The sequence below is a fragment of the Bubalus bubalis genome, chromosome 5 (assembly GCF_019923935.1).
Source record: "Bubalus bubalis isolate 160015118507 breed Murrah chromosome 5, NDDB_SH_1, whole genome shotgun sequence".
Taxonomy (NCBI): domain Eukaryota; kingdom Metazoa; phylum Chordata; class Mammalia; order Artiodactyla; family Bovidae; genus Bubalus; species Bubalus bubalis.
The window spans coordinates 20,712,194-20,740,106 of NC_059161.1; the positions used below are offsets into that span (position 1 = coordinate 20,712,194).

The 27,913-nt window shown below is 34.7% G+C and overlaps 1 protein-coding gene across 5 annotated transcripts in view; it reads right to left on the reverse strand.

Annotated features, from left to right (window-relative positions):
• RALGPS2 (Ral GEF with PH domain and SH3 binding motif 2) overlaps nt 1-27,913 on the reverse strand; it is a 166,271-nt gene that overhangs the window by 6,809 nt on the left and 131,549 nt on the right. For 4 of the 5 annotated variants that reach the window (XM_006048562.4, XM_006048560.4, XM_025285561.3 and 1 more), the window contains 10 exons: nt 27,804-27,894; nt 22,927-22,994; nt 21,430-21,565; nt 20,495-20,646; nt 16,627-16,681; nt 13,098-13,175; nt 11,444-11,549; nt 10,816-10,908; nt 4,371-4,476; nt 1,631-1,722 (listed from right to left, as the gene is read on the reverse strand). In XM_006048562.4, coding sequence (XP_006048624.1) covers nt 1,631-1,722; nt 4,371-4,476; nt 10,816-10,908; nt 11,444-11,549; nt 13,098-13,175; nt 16,627-16,681; nt 20,495-20,646; nt 21,430-21,565; nt 22,927-22,994; nt 27,804-27,894 — 977 coding nt within the window. The remainder of the gene's footprint in view (nt 1-1,630; nt 1,723-4,370; nt 4,477-10,815; nt 10,909-11,443; nt 11,550-13,097; nt 13,176-16,626; nt 16,682-20,494; nt 20,647-21,429; nt 21,566-22,926; nt 22,995-27,803; nt 27,895-27,913) is intronic. The other variant, XM_006048561.4, reaches the window with a different exon arrangement.

Here is a 27,913-nt window from a genome sequence, read left to right on the forward strand (position 1 = left end):
TTTAAATACGGTAAAATTTTCATTTCCTCCTAAGTTGCCTGATGATGGTTTAAGATGTATTTGAGTTACAGTCTTCTACTAAAAGTTTTCAAATTTCATGGCTTCAATTTATAAATTTGCTACTTCTCTCATTCTTCTAAGTATAGCAACAAACTGAAAAAACAGAACAAAACCATTTATACACATCTGGTTATCTTTTTCAGCAGGAAGATCCACTAATACAATAAAAGAAACTGAATCTCTATGCTGGGATGCATACACTCTCTAGATTAATCTTGAAATCTTCAGATTAAAAAAAATGATACAATACTTTAAGGCCACATTTAAAGAAAATGTATGCATGCAACTGAATCCTCAAGAACTTGGTTTAGGCAAAAGAAGGTCTGTTTCCTTCATCCTGTCCCAGACACTAATTTGACAAGGGCAAGGATGTAATTTTTGCTTTATTATTTTTAAAACAAAAATTATAAGAGAACAAAGCCCATTCCAACAATATTTAAGAGAATGCATCTACAGAATGAAGACAGACTTTGTGTCTTAGGCCCACCATTTTTTAATTTTGTTTGTTTGTTTTACTTTTTTTATTTGTTTGACCTTGTTGAGGTCATTATTAGCATTTTTAAGCCTTACTTTCTTCCTATACCAAAAAAGCAATTATAACTTAGGTCCTGATAGCACATGGTAAAAAACACATTTATAAGCTTTATAAACTTCTACAATGTACTATATATTCAAAATTAGCTACTGATAATATTTACCATATACTTCTGTATTTCAGTACCTACAGGCAATAAACTTTTCAACTAAAAACTGGCCAAAAAGAGTGTAGAAACTTTTAACTCCAGTTATATTTATGTCTGCCCTACCAATTCATCGTTCAGCTTTAAATCAGCAGCAGAATTTGGGGAACACACCACTATGGATTCATCCTCTTTGCAGCCGAGTTCCCATCATAGACCTCTGTGAGTTAGGCCATCTTTGTTTCAGTGAAATAAAAACAAGGAAAAAGTCCAAATCGTTTTGGGTTTCACTGCGAGCATAGGAACCCACATAAAATTGTCAACAGAACAAATAGAGATGCATCAGAATAATTTTTGGCAAGGTACCATCAAATTTTTAACCTCTGAAGCTACGTTTCCTTGCCTCTCATTCCCATTCTTCTGACACAGGCTACACCTCCCTATTTTGAACACCTTAAAGCTTGTTTCACCTTCAGGGTCTTTGCACTTCCCTTCCTTTCACCAGAACTCTGCTCTCCCTTATCTTCACGTGGCCCTTCCTTCCTGTCATTCACGTCACTGTCATCTCCTTAGGGACACCTCTGCTGTTCGCTCTTAATTTATTTAAAGTTGACTTTACTCCCATCCCTCCATATCACCTAATTCTATTTTGCTGCCTTCATAGAGTTTTTACTTTTTGAAATGCTGTTATTTGTTCACTTGTTTATTGCCCATCTCCCTCACTAAAATGTGGACCTCACGTCTTGCTGACTGTGGTCAACAAAAAAAGAACATAAACAATACAGTTTTTCTACTTCATTCCAAAAATCAGTCCACATACTTTTCTTACCAGCTCTTTTAAATACGTTCCCAGTTTATGGACTCTTCTGAGGATGAAGAGAAATGCTCACCTGTTGTTTGTTGCTTTGGCAGGCTGCACTCAAATGCTTGAACCACAGCATTGCATTCATCCTACTGCCTGCTTGAAACTTGTACGAATTTCCTAAAATTATTAAAAACAAGGGGAAAACAACAAAAATTGGTGAGAGTTCTCAGTCTCAGTTTATTTTTCTATCACCTGATTTTCCAATACAGAGTTCCATATGCTACATTCACAAGCTATAATTTATTCAGAAAGTCACTGCTTTGCTATTCATCAATTGGAAGAGAAGTATTTTGTTTTCTTACATGATCTTTAAGTGTACCTAAATAAAACAATTGTTTGGCTTCTCTAAATTTGTATGCATGGATGAGAGTACAGAATATCAGTTCTCAGCACTATTTAGATGACCTAAATACTAGTAGATGCTAAGACTAAATTTTTATAGGCCAAAATGTTCTAACAGTGTTTAACACTTAAACATTAGCTATTTAATGTGATTAAGGATTAATCAGCTAACATCAATATAACCTATGCTTTTAGTTTTTACTTACATTTGTCAAAATTATTAGAGAAGTTCCTAGGTCTAATAAGGGTTTATGTGAAAAATCTGAGAAAGCACCTTTTTCTCTTTTAGAAAATTAGAAATTCATTTGTTTCATTTGTGACATACGTATTTAGACCTTGAAAGTGGAAGTGTTAGTCATTCAGTCTCATATGACTCTGTGACCCCAAGGACCGTAGCCCGCCAGGCTCTTCTGTCCATGGAATTCTCCAGGTAAGAATACTGGAGTGGGTTGCTATTCCCTTTCTCCAGGGGATCTTCTTGATCCAGGGATCAAATCTGGGTCTCCTGCATTGGTAGGCAGATTCTTTACCATCTGAGTTACTAGGAAAGACCATTTAGACCTTATGTTGACTAATAAAAAACTGATACACGATAGGAGTATTTTTATACATTTATATGTATTAAGGTAATAAACTGAGAAAAGAAGGGATTCATGTAGTATAGGCTGCCCTAAGTTAAGCTTAGTTCTCCTTCTCACTGACCTGAGTTGTTCTTATTTCCCAGTTCTTACTGATTTCTACTCTTTCCTTTATAACTGCATCCAATGATTCAAGAGCCTTATCTGATCTATATGTAGGCTTTATTCAGCTTTTCTTTGAGATTTTAACAAAGACTTACTCATTTTCAGAAGCAAAAGTTCTCTTCACCATATGTTTAATTATTCAAATAACATTTTTTGCTTGTTGAACCCAGATCAAACATCAGATCAACCTAAATAGCAGGCATATCTGACAAGCTGGCCACAGTGGCCATTTATCTACTCTTCTTCCTGAAAAAGGCTGTCAGTATAGATTTCATAAAAACCTTGTACTCAGAAGTAGTTCTATCAAGTACACTAAGGAATCAACGATTCCCTTGGAGAAGGAAATAGCTACCCACTCCACTATTCTTGCAGGAGAATTTCATGGACAGAGGAGCCTGGCAGGCTATAGTCTACGGGGTTGTTGCAGAGAGTCGGACATGATTGAGTGACTAATACACACAAGGAATCAAAGGAAAACAAAGAATTTGTTAACTAAATCCTATGAAAATTATCTCCTTTTAAAATGTACTTTTATAAATAATGAATGTCTTTGGGATTGGCAGGGTGGAGGCTGAATTCAGAATGTTGAGTAGAAACACCTTACTCTGTAAATCAGTCTATTTCACCTCAAAATGTGACATCTTGCTGTTATTTTTTCTGCATGTTTTCTTAAATTTTTATTCTAAATACCACAATATCCTAAAAGCAGAATATCTGTTGATATACATTCTAAAGAAACAGAAGTCAAGAATATAACTTTATAGTCAATAAAAGGTAATACAGTATCATTTTAGTAGTGAGTTGCTGAAGTGGAAGGTTCTGGGCAGATGCTAAACGATTTCCTTTCTGGCTTCCTCTGTGGTGCTCATCAATGGCTGGCAGATGTTATAAAGCAAGAGCTACAATCATGTGAGGATCTGTTCTGATGATCACTGAGGTCCCCACGACACACACAAGCAGGGTAAGGAGACACACGACCTGATTCTACACGGCCCACCCTCCAGCCTCTCTCATCCATTCTAAAAACTCCTGTGGTTAACAGCCAATAATGTTACTCATAAATGTCTCTACATATTATACAGTTACGTTGCTTCAGTCATGTCCAACTCTGTGCGACCCCACAGACGGCAGCCCACCAGGCTCCTCCGTCCCTGGGATTCTCCAGGCAAGAATACTGGAGTAGGTTGCCATTTCCTTCTCCACTACATATTATAACCAAAGCATTATAATTAAAATTACACTTATATGGAAAGTGGTTTGAGTCAAATAACCAATTAATTTAATTAATGGAACACAAACCATTTAAAGGAAAACTTTTGCCACATTCAGAACTTAACAATAACAATTTATTCAAGATATAAATGAAGGGGTATTGCATATTGTAAATCTGAGATTTTAAAGTAACAGTGTTTTATAGATTCTCAAATTCCCTCTTTCTTTTCTTGATTATTAGCTCTTCAAGCTTATTCCCATGTAGCAAAGGGAATAAGCTTATTAAAGAAGCAATTAATAGATACTGATATCTAAAAATATTGGCATAATTAGTATACATCACATGACAGAAATATTTCCTAAGAGGTGAAACAATATAAGCAATGCCCCCAGTTGAGTATTCCAGTTAAACTAAAATTTGGGTTATCTAAAGTTGTATAGTAACCCCTAGTTATTTCAATGATTCACCTTTCTCAGAGTCAGTAAGCAAGAAGAGATCCGGATGTTCTGGGTCATCAGCCATCATCACCATCCATCCTACTACAGACACGTTCTTATTTGATGTTGATTTAAACTGAGAGACAAAAAAAATAATAAAAACACAAAATTTATGGCTTATCCTAAGTAAAAACTTATTGTTAAAAAGTGTATTTTCAGTTTCTCCTAGGGAGAGACAAGATTTCCTGCTGGTTAGCTCTGCTCCAGCCTCTTACTACTAAATTCCATGTAGGCATGCCCTCTTCAGATCATCTACTTTCCAGATCTTTCCCAGCTTCAACTCTTTATCAAAAGTTTAACTGTCAGGCTTCCCTGGTGGCTCAGTGGTAAAGAATCCACCTGTCGAGGCAGGAGACACAGGTTCGATCCCTGATTCAGGAAGATTCCACATGCCGTGGAGCAACTAAGCCCGTGTGTTACAACTATTGAGCCTGTATTCTGGAGCCCGGGAGCCACAACTCAAATATTATCAACTCAGTTGATGTAAAATAAAAGCATTTGTTAGAATATAATGCATATTTGTGGTAGACTTGGAATGGAATTTATTTTTTTGTTTGTTTGGTAGATACTGTTATTGAATTAGGAAATTCCCTCCCAAGGAATTCAACAGGACCTACCAAACAAACAAAAGAAACAAACGACACTCCCCCTCCTCCCCCCACCAACTAAAAAAAAAAACAAAACCTGAACAAAGTATACAGGAAAGAAAAACACAAAATAAAATAAAACCCAAACTAAAATTCTGCAATATACGCTCAAGGGTAAAATGCATAAAACATTTCAAAGTCAGTTTCAAGACAAGGATGCCTACCATTGCTACTTTCATCCAATACTGAACTGGAAGACCTAGTCAGCATAATAAGATAACAAAAAAAGAAATAAAAGGTATAAGGATGAGGAAGAAATAAAACTGCCATCACTTGCAGATAGTATTATCCATTCAGTTCAGAAAATCCACCAAACCAATAAGAAAAATGAGCAAGGATGCTTGGAAAAGATCACTATAAAAGTCATCTGCAATTTTATACACTAGAACTATAAAAGTCACTTCTAAGAAAGGTACCTAGGAATATGTGTAACAAAAGACATACAAGAAAGTATAACAGTCAAAAGACATTCAAGAAGACCTAAATCAACAGAAAAATACCATGAGATGAAGAAAAAGGTTCAGTGTTGCAAAGATGTCAATTCACCCTTAATTGATCTACAGATTTAGTGTCATTTCAATAAAAAATTCAGTAGGGTTTTATGTGGAACTTGAGAAGCTGATTCTGAAATTTGTGTGTAAGACAAGGGATCAGAAGCAGCCAAGATGCTCCTGAAGAATTAGGCAGGACTTGCCTTGCTACACAACAAGACTTACAAATCTATAGTAACTGAGTCTGTGAGTTACTAGGACAAGGAGAGACTGACAGGGCAATGGAAGTCTAGAAAGCGATCTGTGAATACTGATGCAAACTCAAATGACAAACATGGGCTCTGCAGACCAGCCAAGTAAGAACGGACTGTTCAACACGTGGTGTCAGGAAAATAACCTCTCCAGGCAGATAAATAAAAGTGAATGCCTATTTCATAACACATCTCACATATACCCTCCTCTGACTTCAAGTGGGTCAATGATTTTAAAGCAAACTGTAAAACTTTACTAGTAGAAAATACAGAACATTTTGATGAACTCACGTTAGAGAAGGATTTAAAAAATATGACTCAGGAAGTATTAAGCATAAAAGATAAATTTTATTACTTTAAAACTAAGAACCATTCACTAAAAGATCACAAAGAGAGTGAAAAAAAAACTGAATAAATTGGAAGAAGATATTAGTAATACTGTTCTTGCCTGGAGAATCCCAGGGACGGGGGAGCCTGGTGGGCTGCCGTCTATGGGGTCGCACAGAGTCGGACACTGAAGCGACTTAGCAGCAGCAACAGCAATTGCTAGTAAGTATCCAGAATATATAAGGAAATTTTTACCAATTAGTAAGAAAACAAATTATTCAATAAGCAAAATAATTTATCCAGGCATTTTATAGAAGAAACACAAATAGCTAGTAAACATGAAAAAAATTATTTCAAACATTAATAATCCGGGGTATATATATTAAAATCACGAAGTATGGACTTCCCTGGTGATCCAGTGGTTAAGATTCTGCATTTGCAATGCAGAGGTCATGGGTCTGATCTTGGTTGTGGAACTAAGATCCTTATCATGGCTAATAAGAAAGAAGATGCTATCTGGGAAGACTTGGATGATTCTGACAATGCTCTGTCTTCTTATGCTGGGTGGAGTTATATACATGTCTATTTTATTTATTATTCTTTAAAATATACACATATACAATATATCTTCTTCTGCATGTATATATTTCACAATTTTAAAGAAATGGGAAAAAGAAGGAACATATCACATTATTTTTAACAACATGGTTACAGCAAAAATGAAAGCTAAAGGAATTAGGAACTAGCTTTAATATGATGAAGAGGGTTTCCCTGGTGGCTCAGCAGTAAAGAATCCGCCTGCCAATGCAGGAGACACGGTTCAATCCTTGGGTCAGGAAGATCCCTTGAAGAAGGAATAAACAGAGGAGCCTGGAGGGCTACAGTCTATGGGGTTGCCAAACAGTTGGACACGATTTAGCAACAACAATGCTACGAAGAATCAAATTGGCAATACATAGCTATCTGACAGTTTTATAGTTTATATCAAAGCATACAGCATGATTTTCTAATATCTTTTCTTAGACCCAAAAACCTCTGCATAAATTGCTTTTTTCCAGTAATAATAATAAAAACTCAAGCAATATAAGCCCATTCACAGAGTGCAAATGCCCTCGACCACCAGCTGAACCTCATTCTGCTCCCAGAATTTACCATCCTTTGGGGTGTAGTCCTCTGGACCTTTCTGTCTGCATTACACCAAAGACTTTCTTGTTGTTGTTGGTTTTCATATACAAATGGGGGTATACTTATACTCTGACTTGTGGTTTTTACCCATCATATTTCCTTAACAATAAGTATTTTCAGTGTTTGCAGACTGCTGATACTATAAATATAACAGGAATATTCTTCTATAGATATCTTTGTGCACTAGCTTAATGATTTTCATAGAACAGATTTTCAGATAAAGAATCACTGGTTATTATTAAGTTAAATGCTGAGTAGGACTGTCCACCACAAAAAGTACCAATTTAAATTTCTGCCAACTTTGGGTCATAGTCTGTTTCCCTACATCATGGCCAATGCTACATTATCAATCTTTAAAATTTCTGCCTAATGGTCAAAAAAAAAGCATCTTCTTTAATCTGCCTTTTTGATAACTAGTGAGGTTCATCACCTTTTCATGTACATTAACCATTTATATTCACTTTCTATTTATCTCACTATTTCATCTTTCCACTGTTGTTTTATTCTTACTGAGTTGTGGAAGGTCTTTATATATGTTACAGACTTCTTTTTCAGGTATAGACTTTGTTTTTAACTTATCTAACAGTATTTATTCACTCATTACGATGCAGAGAGGTTCAAAGATATCTGCAAACTTTTAAAAGTTATAATGAATATACTTTCATTATAAATAGTTTTACAGTGAATGCTTTCATTTTAAAACATTAAGAAGTCATACTCCTCTCTTGTCTATTCCCAAGTCTGCTCTTTTCCTCATATGCAAAAAAAAAAAAAAAATTCATACTTTACAAAGCAATAAGACAGGTGTAGGTTTCCATATTTCTTCCTCCTGCATTTATTTACATATAGGAACACATATATTTTTATTAGTGACTTTTTTCCTCCTCCAGCTTTTAATTTTGAAAAAGTTCAAACTACAGAAAAGTTCAAACTACAAAGAATGCTACAAGGATTATCCATATCTACATTTTGCATTTGCTTGATCTCTTTGAACATTTAAATGTAAGCATCAGACATAATATTGAACCCTAAATATTTCAACATGTATCTTCTAAGAATATACTGATATTACTATATAATCACAATGGTTCACATTTAAGAAATTTAATGGACATAATCATATAAAGTCCATTATTATAATTTCTTTGATTGTCCTAATTATGAACTTTACAGCTTAAAAGAATTACCTCCAAGATTAGACCAAGGTACATACACTGCATTTAGTTATCAAGACTCTTAAAGTTTCTCTTAATTTAGAACATTCCTTCTATCCCTCTTTCTACTCCAGCTGTCAAATTTTGGTCTTAAGAATCCAAGCCAGTGGTCTTACACAATGTTCCATGATGTGGATTTGATTGCGTCCTCATGATTAAATTTTTGACAAGAACACCACACAGGTGATGCTCTGTTTATATATTTTAATCCCACACCTACTGCTTATATATAGCCAATATTTTCTTTCAATTTGCATTTTAACTTTTGTTTGAAAATGATTAAAAACATTTTTCTCCACTGCTTTTAGTTCTGTGCCCTTTTTCTATCCTAAAATTGGATAAATATAAACATGGATTTGTCTCCATACTGCTTTGTTATTATAATTCTTTTTTTTAATCTTAACAGTTTAAACTAGAAAAGATGAGGAACACAGTCCATTTCCTTGGCACTCAATCTGGCTCCCTCACAGCCCACTAGGCTCTAATATCTAAACATTTCATATGCATTATTTATCACTTCATACAATTATAAACTCAAACTAGCTGTGTAAGTACCTATACCAAACACAAAAAGATACTTAACATATGTATTAGATGACAAATTCAGTTATTTTATCAATTCTCTAGTTTGGCTTCTAATTACAGTTAGGAAAAAATAAAAAACATTTATACATTTTACTTCCTTGTAATAGTCAACTAAGTGAAATCTAGCCAAGTCTCTCAAAGTGGCTAAGTGAACAGTTAACTATATCTGAAGATGATAATTCAGCTATAGTAACCTCATTTTTTCCCCTCCTTTGAGTATAGAATACTAACCAGAGGCAATTACTTTGCAAAACATTCTAGTGAAACTAAACTGTAGCTTTGTCAGGTATGTGGGCATTCTAGTCTATTTGACTAGAATATAAAAAAACAGCCCTTCACCTTAATGTGAGGACTAGATCTAGACATTTATAATACTGAACAAAAAGGCTGGTGCCTTTTAGGCACAATCCAGATACAATTAAAAAATGATGCAATGTATCATTTAAGGAAACCTAAGTGGCAAACTCTAAAGAAAAGCCAGGCAATGATTAACATAAATTCAGGACAGTAATAGGGTATGGGTACAGCTGATAAAGAAAGGCAGGTGATGCTATCTTATTACAGCATTTCCCACATTTATGTAAACCAAAACTGTATTTTTCTCTATTCCTGGTTTGATTAAAGGGCTAAAACTGTGAGAATAAAGAAAAGCTTCTCTGTATAATGATAATATTTGAAGTTGAACTTATAATTGGCCTCATCCAACCAAACTTCAAACTAGGGATTTTCTCACTAAAAGGAAAAAACAAAACAACAATAAACCACCAAATCCTAGTAAATTTAGTCAAAGTATTTGGTGAAGTAATACCTGATATTAAAATACATGCAATATGTATGTGTTATTGTTTTTGAGAGACAGCCATTGTTGGAAAAAAAAAAAAACATAAAGTGATAATTGCCAAAAAGAAAAAAAAGGGGGGCATTTCTGAATTACACAGTATCACTAGATAATTTATAAATAGTAAAAGAACTTAATTTTTTTTCTCAGTGGCTTACTTACCTTTCCTCAATATGGTAAACCACTTAATTCCCCCCACCCTCAAAATACACAATTTAGAAATAAATTCCTCCCCAAGAGATAATGCAAAACAGAAAATTATTTTCCTTTCAAATGGTGTATCACTGGCATACAAAGACAGACAGCATGCAAAAGAAGATTTATAGCAAGATTCTACATTTATAGCAAGATTCTACAAGAAAAGAGTTTTTCGAGGCATCTTTCAAGCACAAGAAGGTGACCACAGTAACCTTAGTAACTATTATTCCTCCTTCACTGTTGGAAAAATCACTCAATCAGAGACTGAGGTGGAAAGAACTGCAGATGCTGGTCCTAATTTTTCATACTTCACAAATCAGGAAATGACATTCCAAGGCAACAGTTTTCAACCATTTTTCTGAACAAAAAACCCCAGGTTTGGGAGGGCTTGGACACGAAGATAAGATAATGGCAGGGCACAGTTTTAACATTTGCAAAGAAAAAACAGTGTTCAAAAAGGGAACTTTAGAATATGGAAGTTATTCCAAGACCTTTCTTAGGATCATATTACTAAACAAAAATAACTCCATTACAATACTCATACAAAGAAAGTCTAAGAACTTCTGGGTTAGAAAGTGGGAAAAAAACCCCAAACCCTCGCATCCAATTAGGACTACTTTCCTTACCACCATATAGAGGCTGTGAAACTATGTTAACGACTTGGAACAGGAATACTTACATGTTTTCTTTCTGTAGCCTTCAGAGATTTGGCAGCATAGTAGAAAAGCTGCGTCCCACACAAAGCTGCCCAATATTTTGTCCAAGATGCTACCTGGAGAGGACAGACATATGAATATACAACTCAAATGCTACCTGCTTCTCAGTCACTGTTCCTCATTGCCGAAGAGACACTCCACTTCACTCCCACCACCTTAGCTTTGAGTTTGATCACTTCTGAAATCTTTATCTCAAATATTCTTACCACATCTACTTGATACATTCTACTTAGGACTGACAAAACAAAATTGGCTGAATTCTCTTTTTTAGAGTTTTCTCTATTTTCTATTCCTTCTAAAAATACTCCTTAACAGGATATACTTTCAAGATTCTCCAAGAGCTATATTAGGGAGCAAAGAGAAGTACAGGAGCATCTTGATTTAAATACCTGAAGTGTATAATTTAACCAAAATCTATTAATATGTGGCAGGTATAATAACACTTTAAATAACATTGTGAGGCAAAAATATATTTTAAATTATTTCAAGTGTATTATATATCTGGTTTTATTTCAATTGTCTTCATTTTTTTAAGGGTCTTATTCATTTGCTTATTTTTAGACATGTTTTAAAATATAAAATAATTCTTACTGTAGGCTTCTTGCCTTCTTTTAACAAAGTTTTTCTCCTGAGAACACCTTGAATAGTAACAGCCCCTGGATATAAATGTACTGCCAAATCCTCTGATTCTGCAGAACTATAAAAGTGAAAAGAAAAGAACATATAAGCACTTGAGTAATTATCAAGTAGGTATTTAAATAAAATTTAATTATTTTCAATTTTAAGACTGCTCCTTTATTCAGAATGAGAAGATACTGACAATCATAAAGGGTTACTGATCTGAAATTTACAAGCTGTCACAAAATGAATCAGGCAGTTATTAAAGTCAGCAGATGGTTAAAAAACGCATTTTACTGCATATCTGAACAAGCATAATTCAGAAAGAATAGAGTGATTCACTTTAGTAAAGAGTAAATTAGGGATTCAAGACTTTTCTTCTCAACATGTCATACTGCAGCACTGCTGAAACCTTTTTTTCCCCAGAAGAAACTCAAGTTCTGGTAGGAAAGGTGAGGACTCTATATGTTAAAAGTCTTTTTAAGCAATAAAATGCAAAATAAAAATATCAGAAAATCAAAAAAGGAAAAAAAGCAAAAGAAAATACATGCTCAATTCCAAAATAGGTGAGAGAAGTAAAAAAGGCAATTAACAACATATTAAAAAATCAAACTTACTGCAATAAAATTTAATGACATTTTAATGTCATCAGTGCATCTAAGTGATTAAAGCCTAACAACTCTGCAAGAAAGGATTAACTAAAACTCAAGATTGCTTCCATCACAGAATAATCAAACATTTAAATATCTTTCCCCAACTCATTTAAGGTCCTATAGTTAAGAACAGAACAATTTTTATGAGTCAATTAAAACATATACACTGATGAAAAAAATATCTGTCATTCTCCAGTGATTTGATGTGAGCTGCAGAATTTCTACAACAGTGATGAAAACTGAAGTTTGCCAGTTTATCTCTTTTTGATTGTTAAGGTGTTCTCAATGACTTAAAAACCTAGAAACCACCAGAAATTTCATGCTGGAGCTATTTATATCCAAGGAGATTAGACACTATTAAACTGACATAAAATTAACTTTAAAATGTTTGCTATTGCATTGTCTTATGAGAATTGGTTGATTATTCACTACCATTAACCTCCAGTCCCCAATCAATCTACCATCTTTATTTTCTTCAGCAGCTAATGTAGTACAGAAGGAGATCAGGATTAACTAGATAACCAAATGAACATGAATTAAATACACAAATATTATTTCATAAAACAGACTTGTTTAAATTCAGACCTGCAGTTAATCTGAAAAATCCTTAAAAAAGACAAACTGTAGTAAATTCTTTGATTGCAGCCTTTGAAAAACAAGTGGGTTTTTGTACTGCTCCTCTAATAATCAGCAATGTTAGAAAGACCTGTGCAGTTAAAAAGCTACTGATTTGGATTATTTAAAGAATGTGACATAAAGATGCAAATTTTAGCAATTAGCTCTGTGGATCAGAAAGAAGACTTCAAATTTATCTCTAGATTAAATCTTGGAAAGAAAGTTTTCATGGGCATTTAATTTAGCTTTGAAACCAATTAGCTGAGAAAGAACAGAAGTAATGTGAGACCACACCTATGAAAGCCAGTCACCACCACCAGAGGGGAGTTCTGTGACCCCTGAATGCAGGGGGATTGTACCTGCTGGCCTTCAGGTGGCTTCGATAGCCATTTCGTGCCACTCTTGTCACCGGGCCGAGAGAATGGTATAATCTGTTCCTGTTGGATTCCATTATAAATTGCATATATTACTTTTATTTACATAATCATCAATCAATAACCTAGAACAGTATAATAATTTTTGTGTAATACAGCTTTCATCATAATTTCTTCATGTAATACAGCTTTCTAAATCCTACAAAAGGATAGTATATGATTGCTCCTTTTTTTTTTTTTAAAGCATGAAGCACAGATTTTAAATTATTATTTTCTTCTACCATCGACTATAAATACTTGAGGTTGCTTCTTAGTTTAAACCATGTATTTATATACACATTCATTTTCACAAATTTACTAAAATAAAGAAGTATTTATATCCAAACAAAGCCTGAAATCCTTTTATTTATATTCCAGTTCTTAGATTCCACTTTATATATGGTACCAGGATTTATAGAATAATAATTTTTTATTATATGTCCCTATGAAGATACCTAAAAGCAATGTGATCTAAAAACTTAAAATAAATGGGATCTAAACACCTTATTTTCTTTTCTTTTATATATTAAATCTAAAAAAAAAACGACTAAAATAGATAAACTGAACAAAAATAGAGGCTTTATTTTATTTTCACATCAACTACAAAAAATACATGAGAAAGCCAGTAAATGATTAAAAAAAAATGGTATGAGTTAATTTTCATCCAAAATAGCATGTGATACTTAAAAAAGGAAATAAACACATACACACAGAAACACTGATATTTCTTTGCCTAGAAAAAGCCAAAAGCAGCACTGTTGATAAATGATATTTAAAACAAAAAGTTTTATTTTAGCAATTTAAGTGGCAAAATATTTGATGTCTATTTTCAAAGTTCATTATCCACAAGTACAACAGTATTTTAAATCCCAATTCTTTATTCACTTTTTAATATTTCATGTTTGAATCTTGCTGGGCAGCACTGATTTGATTTCAAAGTGTTCAAAAGAGCCACTGATTTAAACTTGGCAAAAGCACAGTAGATATTTTTGGCTGCAAATGTCTGCAAAGCAAAACATTGTCAAAAGAAAAATACTATTTTGGGATGTGAAGGTTAACACTTAAATACCATCTTCCTTAAGTAACCTGGTGGAATAAGAACAGATTATTTAACACAACACCATTCTGGTTACTTGATTACTTCTCATGCCACATGATAAACAATTTTGTTCATCAATATTTTTTATTTAAATACAATACACTATAATCAACTTCTGATGATACCATGTTCTTACTAGAGGGAGAGAACTAACAAAACAATTTGTACAGACAGAATGCCAGAGGCAACTCTTGCGATCTTCCTGTTTCAGGCAAACGCAAATAAAGAGACTGAAATAAAAACTTGGAAGAGAAATAATATATAAAAACAAATTGTTAAAAATTTCCCAAAACAAAGAGAATAAAACTTAAGAACAATGATAATTAGAAGTGCTCAAAAGTATTTTGAAATATTGGATATGCAAGTAAAGTCTTAATCACCATGGTGAGAATCTTCACGAAGCTTCAAGAACAAATGTGTGTCGTCACTCAGTCATGTCCGACTCTTTGTGACCCCACGGACTGTAGCCTACGAGGCTCCTCCGTCCATGGGATTTTCCAGGCAAGAGTACTGGAGTGGGTTGCCATTTCCTTCTCCAGGGACCTAATTTTCCAATAACACCATGAAATTAACCAATTCAAATATGTATAGTTCAATTTCAGAGGTATAGTGAGTATAATTGCTTCTATTACAAAGTGAGCAAGACAGCAAAAGAGATACAGATGTATAGAACAGTCTTTTGGACTCTGTGGGAGAGGGAGAGGGTGGGATGATTTGGGAGAATGGCATTGAAACATGTATAATATCATATATGAAATGAATCGCCAGTCCAGGTTCAATGCATGATACAGGATGCTCAGGGCTGGTGCACTGGGGTGACCCAGAGGGATGGTAAGGGGAGGGAGGGGGGTTCAGGATGGGGAACACGTATACACCTGTGATGGATTCATGTCGATGTATGGCAAAACCAATACAATATTGTAAAGTAATTAGCCTACAATTAAAATAAATAAATCTATATTTAAAAAAAAGTGACTGGCAGGGAGTTAGGTAACTAAATGTTTTCAACTTCATCAATTTTAACATGACATTCAAAATTCAACCTAATCTGATTGCTCAGAAACTTATTGCTTAGTATAGACACAAAAGGAGCAATTATTTTGCTCAAGGTTCAAATATTTTAGTATGACAATGGCAGAACTAAAATGATCAAAGACAGCAAAATTCTAATGGATATTTATTAAATAACAATTATTTGTTCTACTTGCCTACATTTTTAGAAAAATCTTATACTGAAAGATCAACACAGCATATTTGCTGCAAGCAGATGACAGCTTTTATAGATTAAAGCATCAAGGAAAAGAGAATAGAATATGACTTACATTATTTAAGTATGTGTCTGTGTGCTTTGTGGAACCTTTTAATTAATAACAATTTAAATTCAAACTTTCATCTACTTATTTAGAGTATAATTTAAAATGTATAAATTAGCAGAGAATGAAATTGATCATTTCACTAAATACCTTAAAATTACTTAAATAAACCAGAATTTAAGGAAAAGATTTTACTTTTGTACATGAAAGTAGGTAAGCTATGATTGGTTATTATTTTTTTAAGTCATTTGTTTCATATTTTACTTATTTTTTAAAAAATGTATTTTTGGCCTGCTGGGTCTTTGTTGCTGTGCAGGCTTTTCTTTAGTTGTGGACAGTGGGGGCCACCTCTCCAGTTGCAGTACGCAGGCTTCTCATTGTGGTGACTTCTCTGCCTGTGGAGCGCTAGGTTCTAGCGTGTGTGGGCTTCAGTAGTTGTGGCTACCAGACTCCAGAGCACAGGCTCAGTAGTTGTAATGCACAGGCTTAGTTGCTCTGAGGCATGTGGGATCCTTCCGGATCAGAGATCTAACCTGTGTATCCTGCATTGGCAGGCAGATTCTTTACCACTGGGCCACCAGGGAAGCCCTGATTATTATTACGTTTAAGTTACAATTTAAAATGTACTAAAAATCAAATATGTGTGTCAAGTCACCAAATAAAATGTCTTTACGAAATAATACTGAATTCTAGGCTTAAGTATTCACTTTTAATTTCTGCCACCAGCAGGAAGCCTAAATAGTCCTTTTATATGTAATAAATATTATGTCTTAAAATTCACATTATCATATACTTTGCTGTTGTTGTTTAGTCCCCAAGTTGTGTCCGCCTCTTCTGAGAGCCCGTTGACGGTAGCCCGGCAGGCTCTCTCTCCGTGGGATTTCCCAGGCAAGGATACTGGAGTGGGTTGCCATATCCCTCTCCAGGGGATTTTCCCAACCCAGGGATTGAACCCACATCTCCAGCATTGGCAGGCGGATTCTTTACCAATGAACCACTTGGGAAACATCATATATTTAAACAAAATAAACTCAAAACAGTTTAAATGGACAATTTTTCTTACCTTTCAAAAGCAGGCCATGAGGTCTCTTCACTTAGTTCAGAGCCATCACTGCTCCCTAAAATCAAAAGTTACCTTATTTTTTAAAACATCATAATTATAGTTTAGACTTTACTTTAAAAAAATAAATGCTCTAGCTGTGCTTATTCACATTATTTGTTGGTGAACATTCACATATCAATTCTTCATTCTAACACCATTGTGCTTGATTTATTTTGCAATATATTAGAACAGAGTTGACAAATCTACCCAAAGAAACAAAACAGCATAAAATATTTTTATATGTATACTTAGGGCTTAAATTTATTACATTAGTAAACACTTTTTCTATCATCGGAGAATAAGTACATATAAGTTCACATATAAGCACACAATTTTTCCTTGTAAGGTTTGTCATAATTTAAGACCAATATAATTACAAATTTCTTAGAGGTTCATGGTATACTTCCTTTTGTATTTTTTTTTTTTTAAACCCATTACTATCCTAAGGATAAAAAGCTCAATGAAATTCAACTTTTGTCTTTAGAGGCAAGGCAGAAGAGGATGGAATCCTTAAGAAAAAAAAAAAGTACCATAACAATGTAAAAACTTTCTCTTAGAGACCCAGAATATCAGTTACAATAGAAAGTTTTAAATTAGCTTAACTGGAGGGGAAAGAACTTGGAGAGTCCCAAACAGCTTAGGTTGATTTAAAATTTATTTTAAAGATAATTAATCAATAATTAATTTGTCCTTTGTGTATCACATTGAGTCATCTATCAGACTTTTACAACCAGGATTCTTTTGAGAGGCTCAAACTCAAATACTACAAGGAACCCATTATGTGTGATGGATTTAACACTTCTTCCATGCATGTAGAATGGTACAAGTTATGTCCCATCCTTGGAAGTACTTACAGTTACTGAAATAATTTTCTGGTTGTATGGCTCAGATAAGAAACAGGAGGTAATCTGCTGTTGGTAGTGGAGGCTTGTATGTTATTTTTGATGTGTAGAATATTATGTGATAAAGAATGAAAATTTAAGCATAATTAGTATGGCACCCCACTCCAGTACTCTTGCCTGGAAAATTCCATGGATGGAGGAGCCTGGTAGACTGCATAGGGTCCACCATGGGGTCATGGGGTCCACCATGGGGTCATGGGGGCACTAAGAGTCGGACACGACTGAGCGACTTCACTTTCACTTTTCACTTTCATGCACTGGAGAAGGAAATGGGAACCCACTCCAGTGTTCTCGCCTGGAGAATCCCAGGGACGGGGGAGCCTGGTGGCCTGCCATCTCTGGGGTCGCACAGAGTCGGACATGACTGAAGCAACTTAGCAGCAGCAGCAACAGTATGACTTATTTGTAGAAAACAAAAGTTTCTTCCAGAAGCACGGACCTTAAGTAGATATGCCTCCTTCAGCTGGTCAAGGCTATTCTGGGATTCTGGGTTACCCAGGACGTATATGCCATATTAGAAAATGTTAGAGACCACAGTCCCAAGCACTGGTAATTCTTCCAGGGTACTTTCTCAGAGCCTCCAAGGCATAAATTAATATTGTATGTAAAAGTTACAGCTAAGGAAAATATCTTTTTGTTATTATGAATTGTGTGTGTATATTAATAACTACCAGCTGTGGTTATAAACTTTCTTTTTAGAATGTTAAAGTTTTAAAGGAAACACCCTGGAAAGTAATGCTTATGTCTAATGTTCCTAATTTATAAACAAGAATACAACAATCCTTACTGTTTACCTACTTAGCCTTGGAATAATTAAACAATAAATACAAAGGCAAAAATTGAATCAGCCCCTTCTTGACCTAAAAGACGGTTCTCTAAAATAAGACATTAACTGTAATGGAATGAAATAATTAGATAACTATCTTGTGGTAAGCAAAAGAACATCTATGGAAAGTAAAAGTCACAAATAGAGAATAATCATCATTATAATACTTACGATAACTATTACAGAAAAGGCAAATATTTTATACTAAATTGAGAGCTATAATTTTTAAAATTACTTTTTTTTTTTTGCTTAAAGTAACATGCTAGATTCCAGAACTGTAACACATTTTTAACTAGAAAAAGCTTCTTCCTCTCTCTTTTGCAAAATTATTCTGTGTACTATTTTTCAGATTGAGGTTAATATTTGCATATAGGCAATTTACAGTATTAATGAAGAGATATTTCAGGTGACCAACTTGTCTTCTGTTCTGTAAATTTTGTCATCATTTGCATTTATAAAAAGGGAAATACTGGACTAAAACTGCTGAATGAAGCTTTCCAGTTCCAAAGCAATTTCAGGGTTCGAAACTCTCAAGGGTTAAAAGAAGTCAGTATGTTCAAGAAAATGAACTACTACATTTCTTTCTACTGACTGTTCATCAATATTGAGATGATCATATTAAGAGTAATAGACTAAGCCCTTGAGCAACCTTGGCAGTAATCAGAGAAGACATTTTCCTCCTTTATTTCTTTTTTAAAATAAAAATAGCATCGTATAGAGATTTCCTAACTATCCAAAGAAATTATGCTCAGCTAGAAGGTTCAGACGGAGAAGGTCATGGCACCCCATTCCAGTACTCTTGCCTGGAAAATCCCATGGACGGAGGAGCCTGGTAGGCTGCAGTCCATGGGATCGCTAAGAGTCGGACACGACTGAGCGACTTCCCTTTCACTTTTCACTTTCATGCACTGGAGAAGGAAATGGCAACCCACTCCAGTGTTCTTGCCTGGAGAATCCCAGGGACGGGGAGCCTGGTGGGCTTCCGTCTATGGGGTTGCACAGAGTTGGACACGACTGAAGCGACTTAGCAGTAGCAGCAGCAGAAGTTTCAGAAAATAAATAACAGTTTAGGAAGTAAAAACAAACAAATTCTTCTTAACTTCATGTCCTTTTCCAGTCCTGGTTTTCTTCATAATAGCTATCTCTATTTTCTTACCTCTCATTCTCCAATCTACTCCAGCCAGGGCTTTGCCCACAGTATTCTATAAAGCAAATCTAGTCAAGGTCACCAAGTGACTTTTATCTTGCCAAATTCAGTGATCAACTCCTGTTCTCCTCTTATTTTCTCTTTTGTGCACTTGATATGGATACGTTCAGCACATCCCTCCCTTCAGAGATCCTTCCTCTACTGGGCTTTTGTGATACCACACTGCTTTTCTCCCTACTTCAGTGGTTCCTCATTTGTAGTTTCCTTTGATGGCTGACCATTTTAAAAAAATGACACTTCCAAATGTTAGCATGTCTACTCTTATTTATTTATATCCTCACCCTTAGTGACCTTATCTGGTCTCATGGCTTGAAAATACTACAAATATGCTAATTCTTATACCTGTATCTATAGATGTGACTTTACCTCCTTAAGCTTCAGATTCATACATTCGATTACCTACCTGACAACTCACTATGGTCCAAAGACGTCCAAAATGGAATCCTTAATTCCCCAAACCTAGCCACCCTTTACAAATACCTCAATACCTACAAATGGCTGCTCTTATAATGTTCTCTGCCTAGGTAACACCACCACCATCTAACCAGCTACTTAATCTAAAAAAACCTGAGAATCATAACTCATCTGCCCCTTTCCTCATTCCTGCATTCCAACTACATGCAGTAACCAATTCAACCAGTGCCTGTTTTCTTCCCCACCATTCCTTGAATGCCTCCCCTTTTGAAGTCAAAAACATCGAGCACTTTTCAAACCATCATGAATTATTAATTTTAGCGGCTACTAGTAATATGATCTTATATCCACACTTTGCTACTTAGCTTTTATCAATTACTTTTTCTACTTGTAGTAGGGTTAATCATGCTTTTCCAGCTGAGTTTTGTTAGAAGTCTTATTTTACATAAGTTGGAACTCTCTCAGAGAATTATTTCTCACCTATTGATATTCCACTAGAAAGAGTAGAGCTTTCAGCTTGGCCTCGAGATGGTGCATGGGGCTCCATGACGCTATCATCTAATAGATGTCTTGGCCCTGCATTTGGGAACGTTGCACTCTTAAACTCTGCTGTGTTCATTTTATGAATGAAACTGGAAACAAAGAGAAATATTTTTCATATCTTTCATTACTGTTACTAATTCAGGATATAAAAGATACTCTTACATAAAGATTCAGGATATAAAAGATGTACCTGCTATCCTGAACTTACTTCTGAACTCTCATACTAATGAACACACAGATTTTACCATGAAAGCCTCAAGCTAACAGTTTAGGGAAAAATTTTTTAGAAAACCAGGCCATATCTACCTATATAACAGAAAATACTTTATTTTGATGCTTGGGTTCATTAAAAATTATTTTCACATTCACTTTTGGAAAATGTCTATTAAATTTTCACAAAAATCATGGCAAAGGTGAACCTTGGGGTCCATTTTGAGGAAACAATCTTGTAAAGCTAAACAAAAAGACAGTTTCCCTTTCTTTGTATTTTGTTATAAAAAGAACAGTTTTTATATGCTTTATTTATGGTGACTTGTTTTGGTTAAGACAAGCAATGCCTCATGATATAAGTTATAATTTAAAATGGAAACAGTGTGTGCTTTCCTGATTTTATTTATGATGACGACCCATAATGTTCATTTTTATTCCCCAAAATGTGAAAGCACTATTGGAAAAAGCTCATTTCCGAGTTAAGGTAAGGGAGAGATAAATGCCTTTATGCAAACAAGATAGTTTACTAAATCAGAAAAAGACTACTTTACACAAATAAAAACTATGCAAGGACACTATTTTCTGTCCAACTAGTAAAATAAGTAGAAAATAAATCCAACTAAATACATAAAAATTTGAAAGATAAAATTAAAAGTGCTGACTTGTAACCCAAGCTATGGCACTTCCTATGTCCATGTTGAATCAGGTTCCGAGGGGATGGCGGTGTCTGTGGTAGCAAGGCTCCTTCAGCTGCCATGCTTTTTCTTCCACTTTGTGGAGATGCTCCTACTTCAGGACCTTAAGGGTTAAATTAAAAAAGAGAGAGACAGAGACACAAAGAGAGACAGACAGAAATTGTTAAATGGTTTAGAAAGATTGCTTTATTTGTAATCCTTTGATATGAAATAAAAATTGTGGTTTAATTTAAGGTAATATGAATTCTATTTAATTGACTGAACATAAGAAATATTTAGTTTCTGAGTCATAAAACACAAAACCTCAAAACAAACAATATCTATTAATTTCTATCTCTTTTACTTGCCCTAAGTAGCCAGTATAAGTAGCCTGTTTATAGAGGAAGCAGTGTAATTAGAAGAGATGGTGTAAGGGTCTCATATCACACATGAAACCTAGACTAAACCCTCAGGTCTTCTGAATCCTAGTTCAGTGCTCGTTTAATTTTACACATGACTTCTTCACTCTTAGTTTCAGCTTCTTCATAGATACAGAACGTGTGGCGTAGGTCAAGGATTCAAGTTACAATTTAAATCTATACTGACTGCTCAAGTTTCTGGAAATTAAAAAAAAAGGAACTTGAGAGTACACAGATTTGCAAAATAACACTTAAAAATTTTTTTTATTGGTTTACAGTTGTTTTACAAGCAAAATATCACTTTAAGAATGAAAAGAAAAGCAAATTTCAATAGATATAGCCTGAAATGATTTCCTCTGCTTGGACCACTCTCCCCTGTAGATACTGTCATGGTTTTGCTCCCTCATTCCCTTCATACCTTATTAGATGGGTCTCCAATTATTTTTAGGATATATAATAGTACAAAGCTTAGTGCCAACGTCTGTATTTGGAATATGAAACAAGGTATTGTCTATGATTTCTTTAAAAAATTCTCTTCAATTTTATGTTTTTAGATTATTTATATACATATAAATCCCAACTGTAATGCAACAGATAAATTAAGAGACTATGACTATTCTTATCAGTACTTGGTCCAGCATTAGAGTGAAATTAAAAAAAAAAAATTAAGCCACTAAAATTGACTCCTATAATTATTCAAAGTAGTAAATTTTTCCTCTTAGACCACAGAAATTTCTAACATAATTAACCCTCACTGCCTCTTACAGTATGCTTAATGAAAAAAGAGTTGATAATTCATAAACACTTATTATTTTCTGTTGGCTATATCTATTACTCTTGATTATTTGGCATATTTATTTGCATATTACTGACAAACTACATGTGACAAATTTTAATGAAAAAAAAACAGGAAAACCAAATAGAAAAAGATATATTTTAATACCAAAAACAAAACTGTGCAGGCAGAATAAAATGTGCTAAGCATTTACTCACTTTGGAGTATATCCCTTCTTTCTTATTAGGTTATCTGGTTTATTACTCAGTAACAAGAGAAAGCTGCACTAACCTACTAAATCCTCCCTGGAAGCAGCAGAACGTGGTGTGCTTGTCCCTGGTTCTATCTTTAATGAAAGCCTGAATTTCAAAAAGGAAAAAAGCACATAAAATGATTAATATTTGACAAAATAACATTAAAATCATGTATTTTTCTACCAAAAGCCTAAAAACATTTTTTATAAAATAATCTCAACTATATATTTTTCTTCAAGGGTGATCTTAATTAAGCCCCCTTTCTCTTTCATACAAAGCTGATTTTACAGTGATTCCAGGAAATATTAAGAGAGGGAAAAACATCAAAACCTCATATTCAAAAACAGAGATAGCTCTCCCAAGAACCTCAATACTGGCGAACAATTCAACACATTTAAAGCTATTTGGTGATTTAACCTGAGGTTATACTGATACAAGGCAAGTAAGTTCAGTAACTTTCCAACACTGAATTAAATTATGCAAATTCTTTCTAGAATCCTTATTGGATGGGCTAATGGTCTCTGTAGCACTGAAAATTAAAACAAAACAAACCAAACCTTATTTAAAACCATCCAAAAAACCAACTCAAATTATCAAAAGTAAGATCTCTCTATACAAATAAAAAGGCTGTTTACAAAATCCCTGATAAATCCCTTTCTAAGGCAGAGTTTATTAGTTGGAAATTAAGGTGGTTCAGTGGTAAAGAATCTGCCTGCCAATGCAGGAGACACAACAGACCTGGGTTCAATCCCAGGATCAGGAAGATCCTTTGGAGAAGGAAATGGCAACCCACTCCAGTATTCTTGCCTGGAAAATTCCATGGACAGAGAAGCCTGGCAGGCTACAGTCTATGGGGTCACAAAGAGTCAGACACCACTGAGCACACACACACACAAGTTCCATTTAGGAAAATGTATCAATTTTGAGTTCTGCAGCAAAAGGAGGTTATAATTCCTATCAGTGGAAATGGTTTCAGGAAATAGGATACTAAAGCAGTTGTAGAAAATATTTTGGTGTAGTCCAGGAAATACACTTTGGTGTACTCTGTATTATCATTAAGCATTTGTCTGGAAATTAATGAAGACTTTTTATTTTTCAGCATCCTACCAACTGGAATTTTTTATGACACTGCACAATACAAATGATATTATAATGATAAATCTATTCAAGGTGCTTAACTTTTTATCAATTTCTTTGATATCCTAAAGAAGAAATCACACATAATTGTACTCTAATTACTGAACCATGTAAAGTACATGTATTGAACAGATGTATGATTAACCAGAACCCTCTGCTCTTTTTCTTGTTACAGGTAGCTGACTCTAATTATGTGAGCTTCAGACTATGCTATATTCCTTCGCTGAACTCTTGTTTTGTGTCAGGCACTGTTCTCTCAGCACTGGAATATAATGGAGACTAAAGCAGACAGGGTGTCTCTCCCCTTCAGAAGCACAGTCTAGAAGGTGGAAGACAAAGAAGTAAGCAAATTAAGTAAAGTTTCCTAACACAGAACCAAAATAGAAAGGAACAGAAAGGAGGCTATGGGAGAATCACACTGCTATTAATAATGGCTGATAACCGACAGCAATATAACAAGTGGAAGCATCTTAAACTGCAGTTTAAGTGTCTTAAACTGCACTTAAAGTGCAGTCAGTGTCAGTTGCCTACATCATCATCAAAACACTATATGTAACAGTGATGCCGATTCATTGAGAAAAGATATTATGCTGCTGCTGCTAAGTCGCTTCAGCCGTGTCCGACTCTGTGCGACCCCATAGACGGCAGCCCACCAGGCTCCTCTGTCCTTGGGATTCTCCAGGCAAGAATACTGGAGTGGGTTGCCATTTCCTTCTCCAAAAGATATTACGCTTAGTATTAAAATGAAATAACTTTGAAAGATTTTCACCCTGATTAAAACACATGCATGTAACTTGTAATATTGATACTGGCTGCCTATGTAGATGGAGCTGCCAAAAACAGAGGCTTATGGATAAATGAAAAGTCATTTCTATTTAAATCTTTCATCATAAAATCCATTTTTCCCAACTTACGACCTTAATAGCTCTTATGTTTAAATGCTCTGATTTTCAACACATTTAATCAGTAGGTTCATGCAACACAACTGCATCTTTAGGAAAACACTATCTTCTTTAGCTTCCCGTAAGATTCTCCAGTACCACCAAGTGACTTGGAATTCCCCAAGCAAACATAGCTTCCCAGCCTATTCCATTGATGGTTCCATCCCTGAAACACCTTTCTTAACTCTTCATGTGGAGCAACTCACCTGCTAAGATGCAGACTAAGGTAAGATGGTCACCTGAAGCTGCTCATGTTTATTTTCTCTTCACTTTTCCCAGTTAAAGCTGAGTTGGGTCTCCCCTCATCTATGTTCCCATAGCATCCTCTGCACATCTCTAGTATAGTACTCTTTGAACTATTTTGTAATTATTTATTTTGTAATCCCAGCAGCTAGCATTCACCTATAGGAAAAGCTGAATAAATATTTGTTTATGAATACAATGGGACTTCCCTGTAGCTCAGGTGGTAAAGAATCTGCCTGCAATGCAGGAGACCTGGGTTCGATCCCTCAGTCAGGAAGATCCCTTGGAGATGGAAATGGCAATCCACTCTAGTATTCTTGCCTGGAGAATTCCATGGACAGAGGAACCTGACGGGCTACAGACTACGGGGTTGCAAAAGTTGGACACGACTAAGTGACTAACACACAATGAGTATAATGGGAAGGCTACTCGAGTTCTAGTTACTCATGAAAACAAAAATCAGTGTAACAGCATCCACTTTCCTACCAAAATGAAGCTCTCATGCCAGGATACAGACAGTTAAAACTACTTAACAGCTTAGTTTACTCCATCCTTTCAGCATTAAAATTCACCATACTCTGTATTTATGCAACAATTTCTTAGACTTCACTTCTACTGAAGGGGCTTTCCTGATAGCTCAGTTGGGAAAGAATCTGCCTGCAACACAGGAGACCCTGGTTCAATCCCTGTGTCAGGAAGATCAGCTGGAGAAGGGATAGTCTACCCACTCCAATATGCTTCGGCTTCCCTGTTGGCTCAGCTGGTAAAGAATCCACTTGCAATGCAGAAGACCTGGGTTCAATCCCTGGGTTGGGAAGATCCCCCTGGATAAGGGAAGAGCTACCCACTTCAGTATTCTGGCCTGGAGAATTTCATGGATTATATAGTCCATGGGGTCGCAGAGATTCCCACTTGACTGAGCAACTTTCACTTTCTACTGAAGAGTTACACTTTAACTTTTAAAAAATCCATTAAGTTTCTTGAGACAGACACAGAAATTTTAATAATGACTTACTCATGTTTTGAGTTTTAAGATAATCTTCTGTACCCAACTGGACAAAACATGAGTGTTTTATGCTATGTCAGTAGAGAGATGAAAGAAATAAGTGATAAATATGACACAGACCATCACACTCAAGAAACTTACAATCTAGGGCATCAGATCTGTGAAACAGTGCCAAGATTATTAAAAAGCTGATGCACTGACCTCATACATTTTCAAATGAATTACCCTATAAAATCTTTCTGTAAAACAAAAATTGATACAGAAAGATAAAGTGGTAATAATACAGTATGGTGGAGAAGATGACAATAAAGGTGTTTTCAAATATAAATAAAGCTTCAGATACATTTTAAGTATATGTACAGAGCTTCTTAATATATTTGATATTTGAAGAAAAGTTATTTCCAGTTGTTTTCTGGAATTTCTAGCCTTTTATTATGGGTACCAATTCTGTTCTCCAGAATTCTTCAAAAAATGTTGAAACTTATGGAACAAAGAAGCTGATAATTACTATCACACAGCATAAGAAAATTTTTGTATATAATGCATTAATATTAAAAAATAATCTTATCTTTCACTTTGATAAAAATTTAAAGTATAACCTCTTACTGGAAAATATATTTGTGGCAGACAGAAAGTTAAATTTGAAAGCTTAGAAACAGCAAAAAAAAATTTTTTAAATAAATGAAGCTGCAAGGAAAATGAAAAGCCTCAAGAGAAAAATAGCCTCTTTATCCTTCTATCTTTTGAAAAACACACACACACACACACACACACACACAAACCTGGTAGTCATGATATAGAGCACACTACTGAAAAGTAAATGCGAATGTGTGTGTGTGTGCTCAGTCATGTCTGACTCTGTGACTCCAAGGACTGTAGCCCACCAGGCTCCTCTGTCTAAGGAAATTTCCAGGCAAAAATACTGGAGTGGGTTGCATTTCCAACTCCAGAAAAATAAAAAGGGTTAATAATGAAAAAATTCCTTTTCTGTTGGGCAGGACTGAGAATGGTTAAGCAAAAAGATATGGATATCAGCTGTTTTAAAAGTAAGTTTTGAAAACCTTTAACGAAGGACTTGCTTGAATAGAGGAAAGGATAAGTGTGGTGTTCTATTGGACAAATATTAATTCAGAGTCCAGAAGGTTCAATATTCTGTCAATACACAAAAATAACTGAAAACAAGTTCAAAATTGTGTTAAAAATTTCCTTAAAGAGGAGCAATTTTTCTATTCATGGACTGCTTCATTAATTTTTCAGTCTATTAAAAGATACATTTCCATAAAGATTCAATGCTTCAATGGAGAAAGAAAGGAAGAAATGTAAAACTGGAACTATCAAACATCAGCTCTCAACAAGTTGAGAAACATACAATGCTTTTTAATAGAAGAAGAGATGACGTACTTGTATACTGGCTCAGTCACATCAAGAGATTGATTTAAAAAATCCATGTGAATAGGTAACTTTACCACTGTAAATACACAACTGTATTTGCATGATAAGATGCAGTACTTAGATGTTTGAATACAGAGATGAAAGGGTAGAGGACAGGACACAGTTATACAAACCACTTCTGAAGATCCAACCTACTTGTAATTATCATCTTCCACAAACTTTTGCAGTTCTTCTATATACTGAACAGAGTTCAGGTATTTTTGGACGTGAGGCAACATGGGGATATCTAGGCAAAACATGATAAA